This window comes from Coregonus clupeaformis, unplaced genomic scaffold (genome assembly GCF_020615455.1).
Source record: "Coregonus clupeaformis isolate EN_2021a unplaced genomic scaffold, ASM2061545v1 scaf1873, whole genome shotgun sequence".
Classification (NCBI taxonomy): domain Eukaryota; kingdom Metazoa; phylum Chordata; class Actinopteri; order Salmoniformes; family Salmonidae; genus Coregonus; species Coregonus clupeaformis.
The window spans coordinates 72,501-90,306 of NW_025535327.1; the positions used below are offsets into that span (position 1 = coordinate 72,501).

General features: G+C 49.7%; 1 protein-coding gene across 1 annotated transcript in view; it reads left to right on the top strand.

The window, feature by feature from the left end:
* LOC121562440 (neuronal acetylcholine receptor subunit alpha-9-I-like) overlaps nucleotides 1-17,806 on the top strand; it is a 31,130-nt gene that overhangs the window by 8,668 nt on the left and 4,656 nt on the right. The window contains 4 exon segments of the mRNA XM_041874709.2: nucleotides 150-330; nucleotides 7,926-8,012; nucleotides 8,014-8,143; nucleotides 9,490-9,624. Coding sequence (XP_041730643.2) covers nucleotides 150-330; nucleotides 7,926-8,012; nucleotides 8,014-8,143; nucleotides 9,490-9,624 — 533 coding nt within the window.

The window sequence follows — 17,806 nt, forward strand, 5'->3', positions numbered from 1 at the left end:
TCTGTGTCTCTCTGTGTGTCTCTCTGTGTCTTTGTGCGTGTCTGCGTGTCTCTGTGTGTGTCTCTCTGTATCTCTGTGCGTGTCTCTCTGTGTCTCTGTGCGTGTCTCTCTGTGTCTCTGTGTGTGTCTCTGTGTGTCTCTGTGTGTAGGGCTGATGAGGAGGCATCTGGTCCAGCGGAGACCAACGTGGTGTTACGTTATAATGGAGAGATAACCTGGGACATGCCTGCCATCACTAAGAGCTCCTGTGTTGTGGACGTCTCCTACTTTCCCTTCGACTGGCAGTGGTGTAACCTCACCTTTGGGTCATGGACATACAACGGCAACCAGGTACGCACAGAGGTATACACACACACACACACACACACACACACACACACACACACACACACACACACACACACACACACACACACACACACACACACACACATAAAGAGACATTTACACATGCATATACGCACTATAAATATATATATACACACTACCTGTCAAAGGTTTTAGAACACCTACTCATTCAAGGGTTTTTCTTTATTTTTTACTATTTTTTTACATTGTAGAATAATAGTGAAGACATCAAAACTATGAAATAACACATATGGAATCATGTAGTAACCAAAAAAAGTGTTAAACAAATCAAAATATATTTTATATTTAAGATTCTTCAAATAGCCACCCTTTGCCTTGATGACAGCTTTGCACACTCTTGGCATTCTCTCAACCAGCTTCACCTGGAATGCTTTTCCAACTTTCTTGAAGGAGTTCCCACATATGCTGAGCACTTGTTGGCTGCTTTTCCTTCACTCTGCGGTCCGACTCATCCCAAACCATCTCAATTGGGTTGAGGTCGGGGGATTGTGGAGGCCAGGTCACCTGATGCAACGCTCCATCACTCTCCTTCTTGGTAAAATAGGCCTTACACAGCCTGGAGGTGTGTTGGGTCATTGTCCTGTTGAAAAACAAATGATAGTTCCACTAAGCCCAAACCAGATGGGATGGCGTATTGCTGCAGAATGCTGTGGTAGCCATGCTGGTTAAGTGTCCCTTGAATTCTAAATAATCACAGACAGTGTCACCAGCAAAGCTCCCCCACACCATAACACCTCTTCCTCCATGCTTTACGGTGGGAAATACACATGCGGAGATCATCCGTTCACCCACACCGCGTCTCACAAGGACACGGCGGTTGGAACCAAAAATCACCAATTTGGACTCAAGACCAAAGGACACATTTCCACCGGTCTAATGTCCATTGCTCGTGTTTCTTGGCCCAAGCAAGTCTCTTCTTCTTATTGGTGTCCTTTAGTAGTGGTTTCTTTGCAGCAATTCGACCATGAAGGCCTGATTCACACAGTCTCCTCTGAACAGTTGATGTTGAGATGTGTCTGTTACTTGAACTCTGTGAAGCATTTATTTGGGCTGCAATTTCTGAGGCTGGTAACTCTAATGAAATTATCCTCTGCAGCAGAGGTAACTCTGGGTCTTCCATTCCTGTGGTGGTCCTCATGAGAGCCAGTTTCATCATAGCGCTTGACGGTTTTTGCGACTGCACTTGAAGAAACATTCTTGAAATGTTCTGTATTGACTGACCTTCATGTCTTAAAGTAATGATGGACTGTCATTTCTCTTTGCTTATTTGAGCTGTTCTTGCCATAATATGGACTTGGTCTTTTACCAAATAGGGCTATCTTCTGTATATACCCCCTACCTTGTCACAACACAACTGATTGTCTCAAACGCATTAAGAAGGAAATAAATTCCACAAATTAACTTTTAACAAGGCATACCTGTTAATTGAAATGCATTCCAGGTGACTACCTCATGAAGCTTGTTGAGAGAATGCCAAGAGTGTGCAAAGCTGTCATCAAGGCAAAGGGTGGCTATTTGAAGAATCTTAAATATAAAATATATATTTTGATTTGTTTAACACTTTTGGTTACTACATGATTCCATATGTGTTATTTCAAAGTTTTGATGTCTTCACTATTATTCTACAATGTAGAAAATAAAGAAAAACCCTGGAATGAGTAGGTGTTCTAAAAGTTTTGACCGGTAGTGTGTGTATGTGTATATATATGTATATATGTATGTATGTATGTATGTGTATATATATGTACAGTGGGGAGAACAAGTATTTGATACACTGCCGATTTTGCAGGTTTTCCTACTTACAAAGCATGTAGAGGTCTGTAATTTTTTATCATAGGTACACTTCAACTGTGAGAGACGGAATCTAAAACAAAAATCCAGAAAATCACATTGTATGATTTTTAAGTAATTAATTTGCAATTTATTGCATGACATAAGTATTTGATCACCTACCAACCAGTAAGAATTCCGGCTCTCACAGACCTGTTAGTTTTTCTTTAAGAAGCCCTCCTGTTCTCCACTCATTACCTGTATTAACTGCACCTGTTTGAACTCGTTACCTGTATAAAAGACACCTGTCCACACACTCAATCAAACAGATTCCAACCTCTCCACAATGGCCAAGACCAGAGAGCTGTGTAAGGACATCAGGGATAAAATTGTAGACCTGCACAAGGCTGGGTTGGGCTACAGGACAATAGGCAAACAGCTTGGTGAGAAGTTCAAGATGACGGTGGGTCTTCCAGCATGACAACGACCCGAAACACACAGCCAGGGCAACTAAGGAGTGGCTCCGTAAGAAGCATCTCAAGGTCCTGGAGTGGCCTAGCCAGTCTCCAGACCTGAACCCAATAGAAAATCTTTGGAGGGAGCTGAAAGTCCGTATTGCCCAGCGACAGCCCGAAACCTGAAGGATCTGGAGAAGGTCTGTATGGAGGAGTGGGCCAAAATCCCTGCTGCAGTGTGTGCAAACCTGGTCAAGACCTACAGGAAACGTATGATCTCTGTAATTGCAAACAAAGGTTTCTGTACCAAATATTAAGTTCTGCTTTTCTGATGTATCAAATACTTATGTAATGCAAATTAATTACTTAAAAATCATACAATGTGATTTTCTGGATTTTTGTTTTAGATTCCATCTCTCACAGTTGAAGTGTACCTATGATAAAAATTACAGACCTCTACATGCTTTGTAAGTAGGAAAACCTGCAAAATCGGCAGTGTATCAAATACTTGTTCTCCCCACTGTATGTATGTATGTATGTATGTATGTATGTATGTACATTTACATTTACATTTTAGTCATTTAGCAGACGCTCTTATCCAGAGCGACTTACAGTTAGTGCATACATTATTTTTTTATCGAACCCACAACCCTGGCGTTGCAAACGCCATGCTCTACCAACTGAGCTACATCCCCTGCCGGCCATTCCCTCCCCTACCTTTGGCCGACGCTGGGCCATTGTGCGCGCCGCCCCATGGGTCTCCCGGTCGCGGCCGGCTACGACAGAGCTATGTATGTATGTATGTATGTATATATGTGTGTGTATATATATATAGGTATACATGTATGGTATAATACACACATGTTGCTAAGTTTCTTAAAAACGGAAAGATTGCAGCTGGAACAGAAATTAGCAACACTGGAACAGAAATTAGCAACACTGGAACAGACTTTAGCAGCACTGGAACAGAAATTAGCAACACTGGAATAGAAATTAGCAACACTGGAACAGACTTTAGCAGCACTGGAACAGACTTTAGCAACACTGGAACAGACTTTAGCAACACTGGAACAGACTTTAGCATCGCTGGAACAGACTTTAGCAACACTGGAGCAGACTTTAGCAACACTGGAGCAGACTTTAGTAATGCTGGAACAGACTTTAGCAACACTGGAGCCAGACTTTAGCAATGCTGGAACAGACTTTAGCATCGCTGGAACAGACTTTAGCAACACTGGAGCAGACTTTAGCAACACTGGAACAGAAATTAGCAACACTGGAACAGACTTTAGCAACACTGGAACAGACTTTAGCAGCACTGGAACAGACTTTAGCAACACTGGAACAGACTTTAGCAGCACTGGAACAGACTTTAGCAGCACTGGAACAGACTTTAGCAACACTGGAACAGACTTTAGCAACGCTGGAACAGACTTTAGCAACACTGGAACAGACTTTAGCAACACTGGAACAGACTTTAGAATCGCTGGAACAGACTTTAGCAACACTGGAACAGACTTTAGCAGCACTGGAACAGACTTTAGCAACACTGGAACAGACTTTAGCAACACTGGAACAGACTTTAGCAACACTGGAACAGACTTTAGCATCGCTGGAACAGACTTTAGCAACACTGGAGCAGACTTTAGCAACACTGGAGCAGACTTTAGTAATGCTGGAACAGACTTTAGCAACACTGGAGCCAGACTTTAGCAATGCTGGAACAGACTTTAGCATCGCTGGAACAGACTTTAGCAACACTGGAGCAGACTTTAGCAACACTGGAACAGAAATTAGCAACACTGGAACAGACTTTAGCAACACTGGAACAGACTTTAGCAGCACTGGAACAGACTGTTTAGCAGCACTGGAACAGACTTTAGCAGCACTGGAACAGACTTTAGCAACACTGGAACAGACTTTAGCAACGCTGGAACAGACTTTAGCAACACTGGAACAGACTTTAGCAACACTGGAACAGACTTTAGAATCGCTGGAACAGACTTTAGCAACACTGGAACAGACTTTAGCAGCACTGGAACAGACTTTAGCAACACTGGAACAGACTTTAGCAACACTGGAACAGACTTTAGCAACACTGGAACACACTTTAGCAGCACTGGAACAGACTTTAGCAACACTGGAGCAGACTTTAGCAACACTGGAACAGACTTTAGCAACACTGGAACACACTTTAGCAGCACTGGAACAGACTTTAGCAACACTGGAACATACTTTAGCAACACTGGAACAGACTTTAGCAACACTGGAACACACTTTAGCAGCACTGGAACAGACTTTAGCAACACTGGAACAGACTTTAGCAACGCTGGAGCAGAGCATGTGCAGACCAGCTGGCTGGAGTGTTTACGGACATATTCAATCTCCCTCTATCCCAGTCTGCTGTCCCCACTTGCTTCAAGATGTTCACCATTGTTCCTGTACCCAAGAAAGCAAAGGTAACTGAACTGAATGACTATCGCCCCGTAGCACTCACTTCTGTTATCATGAAGTGCTTTGAGAGGCTAGTTAAGGATCGTATCACCTCTACCTTACCTGACACCCTAGACCCACTTCAATTTGCTTACCGCCCCAATAGATCCACAGACGATGCAATCGCCATCGCACTGCACACTGCCCTATCCCATCTGGACAAGAGGAATACCTATTTAAGAATGCTGTTCATTGACTATAGCTCAGCATTCAACACCATAGTACCCTCCAAGCTCATCATCAAGCTCGAGGCCCTGGGTCTGAACCCCGCCCTGTGCAACTGTGTCCTGGACTTCCTGACGGGCCGCCCCCAGGTGGTGAAGGTAGGAAACAACACCTCCACTTCGCTGATCCTCAACACAGGGGCCCCACAAGGGTGCGTGCTCAGCCCCCTCCTGTACTCCCTGTTCACCCCTGACTGCGTGGCCAAGCACGCCTCCAACTCAATCATCAAGTTTGCAGACGACACAATAGTAGTAGGCCTGATTACCAACAATGACGAGACCGCCTACAGGGAGGAGGTGAGGGCCCTGGCGGAGTGGTGCCAGGAAAATAACCTCTCACTCAACGTCAACAAAATGAAGGAGCTGATCGTGGACTTCAGGAAACAGCAGAGGGAGCACGCCCCCATCCACATCGACGGGACCGCAGTGGAGAAGGTGGAAAGCTTCAAGTTCCTCTGCGTACACATCACTGACAATCTGAAATGGTCCACCCACACAGACAGTGTGGTGAAGAAGGTGCAACAGTGCCTCTTCAACCTCAGGAGGCTGAAGAAATTCGGCTTGGCACCTACAACCCTCACAAACCTTTACAGATGCACCATTGAGAGCATCCTGTCGGGCTGTATCACCGCCTGGTACGGCAACTGCACCGCCCGCAACCGCAGGACTCTCCAGAGGGTGGTGCGGTCTGCCCAACGCATCACCGGGGGCAAACTACCCGCCCTCCAGGACATCTACAGCACCCGATGTCACAGAGAGGCCAAAAAGATAATCAAGGACAACAACCACCCGAGCCACTGCCTGTTCACCCCGTTATCATCCAGAATGTGTACTGTGTGTGTGTGTGTGTGTATGTGTGTGTGTGTATACTGTGTGTAAGTGTGTGTACTGTGTGTGTGTGTGTGTATACAGTGTGTGTGTGTGTGTGTGTGTGTGTGTATACAGTGTGTGTGTGTGTGTGTATACTGTATGTGTGTGTGTGTATACTGTGTGTAAGTGTGTGTACCCTGTGTGTGTCTCCAGGTGGACATAGCCATGGGGGATGGACAGTGTGTGTACCCTGTGTGTGTCTCCAGGTGGACATAGCCATGGGGGATGGACAGTGTGTGTACCCTGTGTGTGTCTCCAGGTGGACATAGCCATGGGGGATGGACAGTGTGTGTACCCTGTGTGTGTCTCCAGGTGGACATAGCCATGGGGGATGGACAGTGTGTGTACCCTGTGTGTGTCTCCAGGTGGACATAGCCATGGGGGATGGACAGTGTGTGTACCCTGTGTGTGTCTCCAGGTGGACATAGCCATGGAGGATGGACAGTGTGTGTACCCTGTGTGTGTCTCCAGGTGGACATAGCCATGGGGGATGGACAGTGTGTGTACCCTGTGTGTGTCTCCAGGTGGACATAGCCATGGCGATGGACAGTGTGTGTACCCTGTGTGTGTCTCCAGGTGGACATAGCCATGGGGATGGACAGTGTGTGTACCCTGTGTGTGTCTCCAGGTGGACATAGCCATGGGGGATGGACAGTGTGTGTACCCTGTGTGTGTCTCCAGGTGGACATAGCCATGGGGATGGACAGTGTGTGTACCCTGTGTGTGTCTCCAGGTGGACATAGCCATGGGGGATGGACAGTGTGTGTACCCTGTGTGTGTCTCCAGGTGGACATAGCCATGGGGGATGGACAGTGTGTGTACCCTGTGTGTGTCTCCAGGTGGACATAGCCATGGGGGGATGGACAGTGTGTGTACCCTGTGTGTGTCTCCAGGTGGACATAGCCATGGGGGATGGACAGTGTGTGTACCCTGTGTGTGTCTCCAGGTGGACATAGCCATGGGGGATGGACAGTGTGTGTACCCTGTGTGTGTCTCCAGGTGGACATAGCCATGGGGATGGACAGTGTGTGTACCCCTGTGTGTGTCTCCAGGTGGACATAGCCATGGGGGATGGACAGTGTGTGTACCCTGTGTGTGTCTCCAGGTGGACATAGCCATGGGGGATGGACAGTGTGTGTACCCTGTGTGTGTCTCCAGGTGGACATAGCCATGTGGGATGGACAGTGTGTGTACCCTGTGTGTGTCTCCAGGTGGACATAGCCATGGGGGATGGACAGTGTGTGTACCCTGTGTGTGTCTCCAGGTGGACATAGCCATGTGGGATGGACAGTGTGTGTACCCTGTGTGTGTCTCCAGGTGGACATAGCCATGGGGGATGGACAGTGTGTGTACCCCTGTGTGTGTCTCCAGGTGGACATAGCCATGTGGGATGGACAGTGTGTGTACCCTGTGTGTGTCTCCAGGTGGACATAGCCATGGGGGATGGACAGTGTGTGTACCCTGTGTGTGTCTCCAGGTGGACATAGCCATGTGGGATGGACAGTGTGTGTACCCTGTGTGTGTCTCCAGGTGGACATAGCCATGGGGGATGGACAGTGTGTGTACCCTGTGTGTGTCTCCAGGTGGACATAGCCATGGGGGGATGGACAGTGTGTGTACCCTGTGTGTGTCTCCAGGTGGACATAGCCATGGGGGATGGACAGTGTGTGTACCCTGTGTGTGTCTCCAGGTGGACATAGCCATGGGGGGATGGACAGTGTGTGTACCCTGTGTGTGTCTCCAGGTGGACATAGCCATGGGGATGGACAGTGGGGACCTGTCAGACTTTGTGGAGAACGTGGAGTGGGAGTGTCACGGAATGCCGGCGGTAACGGAACGTCATCATGTACGGCTGCTGCTCGGACCCCTATCCTGACATCACCTACACCCTCCATCTGAAGAGACGATCTCTCTTCTACATCTTCAATCTGCTACTGCCCTGCTTCCTCATCTCCTTCCTAGGTACTATTATTATTGTTGTTATTATCATTGTTGTTTATTCATATTATTATTATTGTTGTTATTATTACTATTATTGTTTATTATTATTGTTGTTATTAATATTATTATTATTACTGTTGTTATTATTACAATTATTGTTTATTATTATTGTTATTATTATTATTGTTATTATTATTATTCGTAGTAATATAGTTATTATGTTATTATTATTGTTATTATTATTATTTTTATTATCATAATTGCTATTGTTGCTATTATTTCTAATGTTATTATAGTTATTATAGTTATTATTATAGTTATTTTATTTTTGTTATTATTATTGTTATTATTATTATTATTATTGTTATGGTTTCTTATTGTTATTATTGTTATATTATTAGTGTTAGTATTATTAATATTGTTAGTAGTGGTAGTAGTGGTAGTAGTAGTAGCAGTAGTAGTAGTAGTAGTAGTAGTAGCAGTAGTAGTAGTAGTAGTATTAGTGGTAGTAGTAGTAGTAGTAGTGGTAGTAGTAGTAGTGGTAGTAGCAGTAGTAGTAGTAGTAGTAGTCGTTGTTTTGGTGTGTATTGGTGGTGGTACTAGTATTAGTAGCAGTAGCAGTCACTTACTGTGGCCACTAGATGGCGAGATATACATTAAAAGCCATGCTACTAAATCGACAGAAAACTCCATTTGTAGAAGACAGTGCTCTGATCATTAGCCAATTGCTTGACTACTATAATATGGTGCTAATGCAGGCTTTGGGGCGATAGACCCCTCTATCTATCTCTATGTTACATTCATGGTGCTAAAGCAGGCTTTGGGGCGATAGACCCCTCTATCCATCTCTATGGTACATTCATGGGGCTAAAGCAGGCTTTGGGGCGATAAGACCCTCTATCCATCTCTATGGTACATTCATGGGGCTAAAGCAGGCGATAACCCCCTCTATCTATCTCTATGGTACATTCATTGTGCTAAAGCAGGCGATAACCCCCTCTATCTATCTCTATGGTACATTCATTGTGCTAAAGCAGGCGATAACCCCCTCTATCTATCTCTATGGTATATTCATTGTGGTAAAGCAGGCGATAACCCCCTCTATCTATCTCTATGGTACATTCATGGTGCTAAAGCAGGCGATAACCCCCTCTATCTATCTCTATGGTATATTCATGGTGCTAAAGCAGGCGATAACCCCCTCTATCTCTATGGTACATTAATGTATACAGCTGAGAGGAGCTGCAAGATTCTGTGGTGACTGATGTCTGTACTGTTCTAGCCCCGCTGGGTTTGTGGTTTATTGTATTGTTTATTATTGTTGTTGTTTGTATTATTTATTGCTGTTGTTTATTTTGTTGTTCCAGCCCCCCTGGGTTTCTACCTGCCCGCTGACTCAGGAGAGAAGGTTTCTCTGGGGGTGACGGTTCTACTGGCCCTCACTGTCTTCCAACTGATGGTGGCAGAGAGCATGCCTCCCTCAGAGAGTGTTCCCTATATAGGTGATAGTATGATGCCTCCCTCAGAGAGTGTTCCCTATATAGGTGATGCCTCCCTCAGAGAGTGTTCCCTATATAGGTGATGCCTCCCTCAGAGAGTGTTCCCTATATAGGTGATGCCTCCCTCAGAGAGTGTTCCCTATATAGGTGATGCCTCCCTCAGAGAGTGTTCCCTATATAGGTGATGCCTCCCTCAGAGAGTGTTCCCTTTATAGGTGATGCCTCCCTCAGAGAGTGTTCCCTTTATAGGTGATGCCTCCCTCAGAGAGTGTTCCCTTTATAGGTGATGCCTCCCTCAGAGAGTGTTCCCTATATAGGTGATGCCTCCCTCCGAGAGTGTTCCCTATATAGGTGATGCCTCCCTCAGAGAGTGTTCCCTATATAGGTGATGCCTCCCTCAGAGAGTGTTCCATATATAGGTGATGCCTCCCTCATAGAGTGTTCCCTATATATGTGATGTCTCCCTCAGAGTGTTCCCTATATAGGTGATGCCTCCCTCAGAGAGTGTTCCCTATAGGTGATGCCTCCCTCAGAGAGTGTTCCTATATAGGTGATGTCTCCCTCAGAGAGTGTTCCCTATATAGGTGATGCCTCCCTCAGAGAGTGTTCCCTATATAGGTGATGCCTCCCTCAGAGAGTGTTCCCTATATAGGTGATGTCTCCCTCAGAGAGTGTTCCTAATATAGGTGATGCCTCCCTCAGAGAGTGTTCCCTTATATAGGCTGATGTCTCCCTCAGAGTGTCTCCCTAGTGTTCTCCTTCCTCATAGGTGATGCCTCCCCTGAGAGTGTTCCCTATATAGGTGATGCCTCCCTCAGAGAGTGTTCCTATATAGGTGATGCCTCCCTCAGAGAGTGTTCCCTATATAGGTGATGCCTCCCTCAGAGAGTGTTCCCTATATAGGTGATGTCTCCTCCCAGAGTGTTCCCTATATAGGTGATGCCTCCCTCAGAGAGTGTTCCCTAATAGGTGATGCCCTCCCTCAGAGAGTGTTCCCTATATAGGTGATGCCTCCCCGAGAGTGTTCCCTATATAGGTGGTGTCATCTCAGAGAGTGTTCCCTATATAGGTGATGCCTCCCTCAGAGTGTTCCCTATATAGGTGATGCCTCCCCTCAGAGAGTGTTCCTATATAGGTGATGCCTCCCTCAGAGTGTTCCCTATATAGGTGATGCCTCCCTCAGAGAGTGTTCCTATATAGGTGATGTCTCCCTCAGAGAGTGTTCCCTATATAGGTGATGCTCCCCTCAGAGAGTGTTCCCTATATAGGTGATGCCTCCCTCAGAGAGTGTTCCCTATATAGGTGATGTCTCCCTCAGAGAGTGTTCCCTATATGGTGATGCCTCCCTCAGAGAGTGTTCCCTATATAGGTGATGCCTCCCTCAGAGAGTGTTCCCATATAGGTGATGTCTCCCTCAGAGAGTGTTCCCTATATAGGTGATGCCTCCCTCAGAGAGTGTTCCCTATATAGGTGATGCCTCCCTCAGAGAGTGTTCCCTATATAGGTGATGCCTCCCTCAGAGAGTGTTCCCTATATAGGTGATGCCTCCCTCAGAGAGTGTTCCCTATATAGGTGATGTCTCCCTCAGAGAGTGTTCCCTATATAGGTGATGTCTCCCTCAGAGAGTGTTCCCTATATAGGTGATGCCTCCCTCAGAGAGTGTTCCCTATATAGGTGATGTCTCCCTCAGAGAGTGTTCCCTATATAGGTGATGCCTCCTCAGAGAGTGTTCCCTATATAGGTGATGCTCCCTCAGAGAGTGTTCTCTATATAGGTGATGTCTCCCTCAGAGAGTGTTCCCTATATAGGTGATGCCTCCCTCTGAGAGTGTTCCCTACAGGGTGATTCCCTCAAGAGAGTGTTCCCTATATGGTGATGCCTCCTCAGAGAGTGTTCCCTATATAGGTGATGCTCTCCCTCGAGAGTGTTCCCTATATAGGTGATGTCTCCCTCAGAGAGTGTTCCCATATTAGTGCTCCTCAGAGAGTGTTCCTATAGGGTGATGCCTCCCTCAGAGTGTGTTCCCTATATGGGAGTGCCCTCCCTCAGAGAGTGTTCCCTATATAGGTGATGCCTCCCCAGAGAGTTTCCTATATAGGTGATGCCTCCTCAGAGAGTGTTCCCTATAGGTGATGCCTCCCTCAGAGAGTGTTCCCTATATAGGTGATGTCTCCCTCAGAGAGTGTTCCCTATATAGGTGATGCCTCCCTCAGAGAGTGTTCCTATATAGGTGATGCCTCCCTCAGAGAGTGTTCCCTATATAGGTGATGCCTCCCTCAGAGAGTGTTCCCTATATAGGTGATGCCACTCAGAGTGTTTCCATAGGTGATGTCTCCCTCAGAGAGTGTTCCTATATAGGTGATGCCTCCCTCAGAGAGTGTTCCCTATATAGGTGATGCCTCCCTCAGAGAGTGTTCCTATATAGGTGATGCCTCCCTCAGAGAGTGTTCCCTATATAGGTGATGCCTCCCTCAGAGAGTGTTCCTATATAGGTGATGCCTCCCTCAGAGAGTGTTCCCTATATAGGTGATGCCTCCTCAGAGAGTGTTCCCTATATAGGTGATGTCTCCTCAGAGAGTGTTCCCTATGGGTGATGTCTCCCTCAGAGAGTGTTCCCTATATAGGTGATGCCTCCTCAGAGAGTGTTCCTATATAGGTGATGCCTCCCTCAGAGAGTGTTCCTATATAGGTGATGCCTCCCTCAGAGAGTGTTCCCTATAGGTGATGCACTCCCTCAGAGAGTGTTCCCTATATAGGTGATGTCTCCCTCAGAGAGTGTTCCCTATATAGGTGATGCCTCCCTCAGAGAGTGTTCCCTATATAGGTGATGCCTCCCTCAGAGAGTGTTCCCTATATAGGTGATAGTGTGATGCCTCCCTCAGAGAGTGTTCCCTATATAGGTGATGCCTCCCTCAGAGAGTGTTCCCTATATAGGTGATGTCTCCCTCAGAGTGTTCCCTATATAGGTGATGTCTCCCTCAGAGAGTGTTCCCTATATAGGTGATGCCTCCCTCAGAGAGTGTTCCCTAATAGTGTGATGCCTCCCTCGAGAGTGTTCCCTATAGGTGATGCCTCCCTCAGAGAGTGTTCCCTATATAGGTGATGTCTCCCTCAGAGAGTGTTCCCTATATAGGTGATGCTCTCCCTCAGAGAGTGTTCCCTATATAGGTGATGCCCTCCCTCAGAGAGTGTTCCCTATATAGGTGATGCCTCCCTCAGAGAGTGTTCCCTATATAGGTGATGCCTCCCTCAGAGAGTATGGTGCTCCCTGAGTGTTCCCTATATGGTGATGCCTCCCTCAGAGAGAGTGTTCCCTATATAGGTGATGCCTCCCTCAGAGAGTGTTGAGCTATAGGTGATGCCTCCCTCAGAGAGTGTTCCCATATAGGTGATGTCTCCCTCAGAGAGTGTTCCCTATATAGGTGATGTCTCCCTCAGAGAGTGTTCCCTATATAGGTGATGCCTCCCTCAGAGAGTGTTCCCTACATAGGTGATAGTGTGATGCCTCCCTCAGAGAGTGTTCCCTATATAGGTGATGCCTCCCTCAGAGAGTGTTCCCTATATAGGTGATGCCTCCCTCAGAGAGTGTTCCCTATATAGGTGATGCCTCCCTCAGAGAGTGTTCCCTATATAGGTGATGCCTCCCTCAGAGAGTGTTCCCTATATAGGTGATGCCTCCCTCAGAGAGTGTTCCCTATATAGGTGATGCCTCACTCAGAGAGTGTTCCCTATATAGGTGATGCCTCCCTCCCAGGAGAGTGTTCCCTATATAGGTGATGCCTCCCCCAGAGAGTGTTCCCTATATAGGTGATGCCTCCCCCAGAGAGTGTTCCCTATATAGGTGATGCCTCCCTCAGAGAGTGTTCCCTATATAGGTGATGCCTCCCTCAGAGAGTGTTCCCTATATAGGTGAGAGGTGTGTGTCTGTGTGTGACAGTATGCATATCGCAGGCGTCCGATGGCACCTTAATTGGGGAGGACGGCTCATAGTAATGTCTGGAACGCTATTAAAGCAAGGGTAAGAACACATGGATGTTTCCATGTCAAATCAAATCAAACCGTTTGAACGTTTCAACATCTTGAAGAACGATCTGGCCTTAATGGCCATGTACTGTTATAATCTCCACCCGGTACAGCCAGAAGAGGACTGGCCACCCCTCAGAGCCTGGTTCCTCTCTACCCAGTACAGCCAGAAGAGGACTGGCCACCCCTCAGAGCCTGGTTCCTCTCTACCCAGTACAGCCAGTAGAGGACTGGCCACCCCTCAGAGCCTGGTTCCTCTGGTCTACCCAGTACAGCCAGTAGAGGACTGGCCACCCCTCAGAGCCTGGTTCCTCTGGTCTACGCAGTACAGCCAGTAGAGGACTGGCCACCCCTCAGAGCCTGGTTCCTCTCTACCCAGTACAGCCAGTAGAGGACTGGCCACCCCTCAGAGCCTGGTTCCTCTCTACCCAGTACAGCCAGTAGAGGACTGGCCACCCCTCAGAGCCTGGTTCCTCTCTACCCAGTACAGCCAGTAGAGGACTGGCCACCCCTCAGAGCCTGGTTCCTCTCTACCCAGTACAGCCAGTAGAGGACTGGCCACCCCTCAGAGCCTGGTTCCTCTCGTCTACCCAGTACAGCCAGTAGAGGACTGGTCACCCCTCAGAGCCTGGTTCCTCTCTACCCAGTACAGCCAGTAGAGGACTGGCCACCCCTCAGAGCCTGGTTCCTCTCTCCAGTACAGCCAGAAGAGGACTGGTCACCCCTCAGAGCCTGGTTCCTCTCTACCCAGTACAGCCAGAAGAGGACTGGCCACCCCTCAGAGCCTGGTTCCTCTCTACCCAGTACAGCCAGTAGAGGACTGGCCACCCCTCAGAGCCTGGTTCCTCTCTACCCAGTACAGCCAGTAGAGGACTGGCCACCCCTCAGAGCCTGGTTCCTCTCTACCCAGTACAGCCAGTAGAGGACTGGCCACCCCCTCAGAGCCTGGTTCCTCTCTACCCAGTACAGCCAGAAGAGGACTGGCCACCCCTCAGAGCCTGGTTCCTCTGGTCTACCCAGTACAGCCAGTAGAGGACTGGCCACCCCTCAGAGCCTGGTTCCTCTCTACCCAGTACAGCCAGAAGAGGACTGGCCACCCCTCAGAGCCTGGTTCCTCTGGTCTACCCAGTACAGCCAGTAGAGGACTGGCCACCCCTCAGAGCCTGGTTCCTCTCTACCCAGTACAGCCAGTAGAGGACTGGCCACCCCTCAGAGCCTGGTTCCTCTCTACCCAGTACAGCCAGTAGAGGACTGGTCACCCCTCAGAGCCTGGTTCCTCTCTACCCAGTACAGCCAGTAGAGGACTGGCCACCCCTCAGAGCCTGGTTCCTCTCTACCCAGTACAGCCAGTAGAGGACTGGCCACCCCTCAGAGCCTGGTTCCTCTCTGCAGTACAGCCAGTAGAGGACTGGCCACCCCTCAGAGCCTGGTTCCTCGTCTACCCAGTACAGCCAGTAGAGGACTGGCCACCCCTCAGAGCCTGGTTCCTCTCTACCCAGTACAGCCAGTAGAGGACTGGCCACCCCTCAGAGCCTGGTTCCTCTCTACCCAGTACAGCCAGAAGAGGACTGGTCACCCCTCAGAGCCTGGTTCCTCTCTACCCAGTACAGCCAGTAGAGGACTGGCCACCCCTCAGAGCCTGGTTCCTCTCTACCCAGTACAGCCAGTAGAGGACTGGCCACCCCTCAGAGCCTGGTTCCTCTCTACCCAGTACAGCCAGTAGAGGACTGGCCACCCCTCAGAGCCTGGTTCCTCTCTACCCAGTACAGCCAGTAGAGGACTGGCCACCCCTCAGAGCCTGGTTCCTCTCTGCAGTACAGCCAGAAGAGGACTGGCCACCCCTCAGAGCCTGGTTCCTCTGGTCTACCCAGTACAGCCAGTAGAGGACTGGCCACCCCTCAGAGCCTGGTTCCTCTCTACCCAGTACAGCCAGAAGAGGACTGGCCACCCCTCAGAGCCTGGTTCCTCTGGTCTACCCAGTACAGCCAGTAGAGGACTGGCCACCCCTCAGAGCCTGGTTCCTCTCTACCCAGTACAGCCAGTAGAGGACTGGCCACCCCTCAGAGCCTGGTTCCTCTCTACCCAGTACAGCCAGTAGAGGACTGGTCACCCCTCAGAGCCTGGTTCCTCTCTACCCAGTACAGCCAGAAGAGGACTGGTCACCCCTCAGAGCCTGGTTCCTCTCTACCCAGTACAGCCAGAAGAGGACTGGCCACCCCTCAGAGCCTGGTTCCTCTCTACCCAGTACAGCCAGTAGAGGACTGGCCACCCCTCAGAGCCTGGTTCCTCTCTACCCAGTACAGCCAGAAGAGGACTGGCCACCCCTCAGAGCCTGGTTCCTCTCTACCCAGTACAGCCAGTAGAGGACTGGCCACCCCTCAGAGCCTGGTTCCTCTCTCCAGTACAGCCAGTAGAGGACTGGCCACCCTCAGAGCCTGGTTCCTCTCCTCCCACTACAGCCAGAAGAGGACTGGGCCACCCCTCAGAGCCTGGTTCCTCTCTACCCAGTACAGCCAGTAGAGGACTGGCCACCCCTCAGAGCCTGGTTCCTCTCTACCCAGTACAGCCAGTAGAGGACTGGCCACCCCTCAGAGCCTGGTTCCTCTCTACCCAGTACAGCCAGTAGAGGACTGGCCACCCCTCAGAGCCTGGTTCCTCTCTACCCAGTACAGCCAGTAGAGGACTGGCCACCCTCAGAGCCTGGTTCCTCTCTACCCAGTACAGCCAGTAGAGGACTGGCCACCCCTCAGAGCCTGGTTCCTCTCTACCCAGTACAGCCAGAAGAGGACTGGTCACCCCTCAGAGCCTGGTTCCTCTCTACCCAGTACAGCCAGAAGAGGACTGGCCACCCCTCAGAGCCTGGTTCCTCTCTACCCAGTACAGCCAGTAGAGGACTGGCCACCCCTCAGAGCCTGGTTCCTCTCTACCCAGTACAGCCAGTAGAGGACTGGCCACCCCTCAGAGCCTGGTTCCTCTCTACCCAGTACAGCCAGTAGAGGACTGGCCACCCCTCAGAGCCTGGTTCCTCTCTACCCAGTACAGCCAGAAGAGGACTGGCCACCCCTCAGAGCCTGGTTCCTCTGGTCTACGCAGTACAGCCAGTAGAGGACTGGCCACCCCTCAGAGCCTGGTTCCTCTCTACCCAGTACAGCCAGTAGAGGACTGGCCACCCCTCAGAGCCTGGTTCCTCTCTACCCAGTACAGCCAGTAGAGGACTGGTCACCCCTCAGAGCCTGGTTCCTCTCTACCCAGTACAGCCAGTAGAGGACCGGCCACCCCTCAGAGCCTGGTTCCTCTCTACCCAGTACAGCCAGTAGAGGACTGGCCACCCCTCAGAGCCTGGTTCCTCTCTACCCAGTACAGCCAGTAGTGGACTGGCCACCCCTCAGAGCCTGGTTCCTCTGGTCTACCCAGTACAGCCAGTAGAGGACTGGTCACCCCTCAGAGCCTGGTTCCTCTCTACCCAGTACAGCCAGTAGAGGACTGGCCACCCCTCAGAGCCTGGTTCCTCTCTACCCAGTACAGCCAGAAGAGGACTGGTCACCCCTCAGAGCCTGGTTCCTCTCTACCCAGTACAGCCAGAAGAGGACTGGCCACCCCTCAGAGCCTGGTTCCTCTCTACCCAGTACAGCCAGTAGAGGACTGGCCACCCCTCAGAGCCTGGTTCCTCTCTACCCAGTACAGCCAGTAGAGGACTGGCCACCCCTCAGAGCCTGGTTCCTCTCTACCCAGTATAGCCAGAAGAGGACTGGCCACCCCTCAGAGCCTGGTTCCTCTGGTCTACCCAGTACAGCCAGTAGAGGACTGGTCACCCCTCAGAGCCTGGTTCCTCTCTACCCAGTACAGCCAGAAGAGGACTGGTCACCCCTCAGAGCCTGGTTCCTCTCTACCCAGTACAGCCAGAAGAGGACTGGCCACCCCTCAGAGCCTGGTTCCTCTCTACCCAGTACAGCCAGTAGAGGACCGGCCACCCCTCAGAGCCTGGTTCCTCTCTACCCAGTACAGCCAGAAGAGGACTGGCCACCCCTCAGAGCCTGGTTCCTCTCTACCCAGTACAGCCAGTAGAGGACTGGTCACCCCTCAGAGCCTGGTTCCTCTCTACCCAGTACAGCCAGAAGAGGACTGGCCACCCCTCAGAGCCTGGTTCTTCTCTACCCAGTAC